Source organism: Aphanomyces invadans (assembly GCF_000520115.1).
Source record: "Aphanomyces invadans strain NJM9701 unplaced genomic scaffold supercont1.101, whole genome shotgun sequence".
NCBI lineage: Eukaryota > Oomycota > Saprolegniomycetes > Saprolegniales > Verrucalvaceae > Aphanomyces > Aphanomyces invadans.
Window position 1 is genome coordinate 1 of NW_008580246.1, and position 4,311 is coordinate 4,311.

General features: G+C 50.5%; 1 protein-coding gene across 1 annotated transcript; it reads right to left on the reverse strand.

Moving 5' to 3' along the window:
- Positions 1-38: 38 nt before the first annotated feature.
- On the reverse strand, positions 39-716 carry H310_14897 (hypothetical protein; the record flags this gene model as incomplete). Its single annotated transcript, XM_008882861.1, has 1 exon — positions 39-716. A coding segment is annotated over one exon (678 nt), but the record flags the coding sequence as incomplete, so codon positions are not given.
- Positions 717-4,311: the final 3,595 nt, after the last annotated feature.

Below are 4,311 nucleotides of genomic sequence, written 5' to 3' on the forward strand. Positions count from 1 at the left end.
TTGGGGGTAAAGTCGGCTCGGGGAAGGGAGGCGCGCACGACCGGGCATTCCAGGTTCGTGGGTGCCACGATGTCGGGGACTTGAGTCGGGTCTGAAATGTACTCGACAGTAAACGTCAAGTCGTCCCCAAGCCCATGCGTCATGGTGTTATCTCTCGATTTGCACAGCACAAATGTCTCTCCTGCAAACTTGAGCTCGAGCAACTGGCCGATCTCGCACCCCATCTCGATCGGCTCTCCGTCGTCGTCCACTACAGCCGACACGACATGAGACTGCTCCATGCTGCCCTGCATCAACTCGATTGGCGGAATCTGGGATGCAGTCAAACACTGCGCCGTAATGGGCGTGCCGTCCAGCGCCGACTTGGACCAGTACGCGCGGTTGTCAAGGAGCACGTACGTCTCGGTTACTTCAGCACCGGGCTGAGTCAAGATAGCATCAAACTCCAGCATATCGTCTTCGACGTAGCTCGCGCGGGGGACGATGTACACAGTGGCGTTAGTCTTGCCGTTGAGCTGCATGCACGGGCGGAGGGCGGTCAGCGAGACCTTCAGGGCAGACGTTTGCTGGATATTGGACAGGATGGATTTCGTGTTGGGTTTGGCTTGTGGCTGTGCAATCAGTATCGCCCCGGCCGTGAAGCAGACGACCCCACAAAGAGCGAGGACTGCGACGACGACGCGAAAGCGCGTGATGACTGGCTTCCGTTGCTCCATGGGTGCCTCCAACTCGCAAGGGGTGTCAGGAATGGCTGCAAATGGCTCGTCCGTTGGATGGCTTGGCTGCATATTCTTTCGGTCAACGATGTCAATTGTAAAGTGGAACGGCAGGCAGTAGTCGAATCTACGAGAACGGAAGTGATGACTGGTATTGTCGCAGAGCTGTCTTGGTCTGCCTCGTAGGGCGATCGAAGTAGACGTGGTAAATTGTTGATCAGATTGTAGGGGTGAAGTGCGTGTTGATTTGACATGTCGTTGGAAGTCCGCTCGCATTTTGACCATGCCATGATGTTTTACTGGATGCAACCTGCACAACATTTCAAGCTAGATCGTCAACCTCGTGGAGAACTTGCGCGTTCCCTATCTCGTGGTCTCATCCAGCACTTTCGATGCGATGCTTCCAAACACGGACCATACAGTACGATGGACCTACAACGTCCTTCCACATCACGCTGGTCGTGTGAAATATTCCACATGCGAGTCTCGCATGCTCGTTCTGATTGCACTTCGACCAAGAACTTCCTGCTCCAAGCAACATGTTGACCAGCAGTTTCATCGTGAATGCCTGGGTTTCCCATACACTGTGGGATGATTTCCATCTGCGACCTACTACTCTGCCCTCATTTCACTTCGCGTCTCCATCGCAACTCACCCAGCGGCAGATGAAAGTCGCGAAACGTGTCCGTCTACCTACGCTAGGCGGTGCGCAATATTTTGCTGTCGAAGTGCGTTCATGACAGCAAAAGCATGGGTCTTTGTTGGAGATTGCTAATGACTTGAACTGTTTCAACAATCTGGATGCATTATACACAGTACGAAATAAATATATTCGCACATCAAAAATTTGTCCCAGCCTTGCCAGTGCCAGCACACAAGGTTTGGCTGGTGGCACATCTCATGGTGGTGCCTGGACAAGCCTTTGTTTTGATTATATTTCGAGTTTTTTGGGCGAATCAAAACTGTTACAGAAGTGCGGGTGTGCTTTCACAACTTCGACTGTAAAAGTATTCCTAAAGGCAATTCAAACCTAAGCGTACAAATTTCCATATACAGTAACCTAGAATACTGTACCACTTCGTCGAGTTTTTATGGTTAGCGGTATGGCGGGAGACAGCAGCCTTAAGTCGGGAATCAACGAGGAGATCGTGTAGTCGACGTTAAGTGATTTTGTGTTGTGCGGTAAAGGTTTCCCGGAGGTAGATAATGTCGCACTCCAGAATTGTAATTGTGATATTGTGGAGATGCTAGCTTGCACATTTGGTCTTGTAGTCTTCCCCGAAGATGTTCTTGTACTTGTGGGAATGCGAGCAGCCATGTAGGCCAGGGGTTGTCAATGTGTTTTGGTGTCCATTTTCTCGTGCAGATCTCGAAAACAATGGGCATGTGATCCGAGTTGTGCCATTTCATGCCTAGGGAATGGTTGTCATTGACGAAGAGGTATGAGCTGCCCAGGACCACGTCAATCTGATGTTTCGTTTGGGGGCTGGTAAAGTCCATGGACGTTGGGTGCTGGATGCGCCATGGGTCAACAAGTTTGAAGGAAAATATGCCATTTCTCGGCAAAACGGCAGGGTAGATCATATCCAAGCGGTGCGGAAGAGTCTGTGCCGAGTGGTTGCAGAGTTGTTTTATAGTCACCGCAGACGACGCCGGCCTGTCTGAGAATTGTGCCGGCGCGTAGATGACGTAAATGTAGAGAGTGTGTTATTTAGGGTGCCTTGAAGAACGAGGTATTGATTGTGTAGTGAAGAGGTGGTACAAATAAATTGGGGTGTGACATCGACTACGTCTTGTATAGGGTACGAATTGGTGAGAAGCAGACCCAATCCATTGTGTCCCGCTAAGGACAGGGAGTGCGTGTGGGACCAGAATGCACGACCAGATGCGTCGTACATACGTCAGTGTGGTCGGCGTTGTGGAGGTTAGCAGCAGAGGAGAACTGAGGTCCGTCGAGCGCATGAGAGAGAACTTAGTGGTCAGAGAGGAAAAGAGGATGCAGATTGTTGAAGCCATTGGTGTTGAGTGTTGCACCACGTAGTTGCCAAGCTGGCGAGTTAGGCGGAGTAGCAGGGTAACATTGTGGCCTTCATGGGATGGAGGGCAGCCACCAGCATCTTGGATTAGGGCCGTTGACATAGATCTCGAAGACAGCGTCACTGGGGCCAGCCTTAAGGCATATGGATGGGTCTCGTGTTCAGAATTAGACTGTGATTTGTCGGGACTTGATCGAGTTCATGTTTAAGGTTGATTTGATCATGACTGGAGGTTTCCCCATACTGTCGAAGTAGATCCATACGTCTTCGGATTGTGCATCATTCGCAAGGGACGAGTCGATCCAGTACAAGGGTGAGCAATCCGTGTATTCACGATTATGGGAAAGGTCGACCACAATTGCGAGCTCCGGGCCGTCCAAGCAAGTGACCATTTCGCGATCCGTGCAGTTTAAGCTGATGCCAAATTTTTTGACAACATTAAAAATAATCGTGGCACAACCCCTTCACCGTGGCTCACGTCGCGAGTTGATGTGTTGTTGCAAGGCTGTCAAGCATAAATTGTAGTGGGAAGGTAGCATCAGCGGAGTTGCACGCGACAATCTTGTTGAAGGTTCAAGTGGTGCCGGGTTTGGCAGAAATGACGTGTCGGCAGACAACGGTCAACAGAAGAAAGGTGCCAGTTTGGAATGCTCGCATTGCCACAGCAATCTCAGTGTCCATTGGACGACAGCGAAGGTTAGAGTGCGTCTTATACCCCAAGCACGCCAGTTATCATCGATTTCCCCTTTCTCCTGTCCTGCTTCAGACGCAGGTATGGGTGTTGTTGACCTGTAATTATCGGTTGGCATGGTCGTTGGGACATTGTTTTTTTCTGCGAACATCCCCAGTTCTGTTACCCTGTGGCCCCATAATAGGTTGACCGCTCATTTTCATTGCCCTAGGGACATCAACGCGATTGGGGGTGGACAAAGAAGACTTAGGTCATCAGACTTGGCACAATGGCGTCCAGGTCAGTTGTTCAGTGGGACCAGATGCTCCAGAGAAGCTTGACCACTAATTTTCGTGGCCTAGTGTCAAACAACATGATCGACAGAAAGACACATCGGAACAATTCGTCGGACAGGCCAGGGCCATCACCCGAACGGTAGTTAAGTGGGCCCAGGGGTTCCAGAGGAGCTTGTCCACTCACGTGTGGCTCTAGGGGCAACGACCCGACCGACATTGGCTCGATAGAACGGTTGGAGGATTACGAACGTCCGTGCGAGGGGGATAGGACATTCCACCGTGCGACATCAGAGAATCGGCAGACGATTGATCGGCAGGAACGATCATGGGTGTCAGAGAGGTATAATTGGTGGTGCCAAGGCTCAGGAAGGGAACTTTCTGGATTGACTTGGTATTTTGGGGGACTTTGCAGGAGCGAGCAAATTGAAAAGTGTGCCTATATTTCACCTAATGATGTTTCATTACATGCGTGATTTTTCTCGAGTACAGTACACCACCTCGTCGAGCATATACTACTCTGGTCCACATTAACTGTCCCATTGTTTTGACTTGATTAAAGTATACTGGCCAAGCTCGAAATGTCTTGAAGTTTG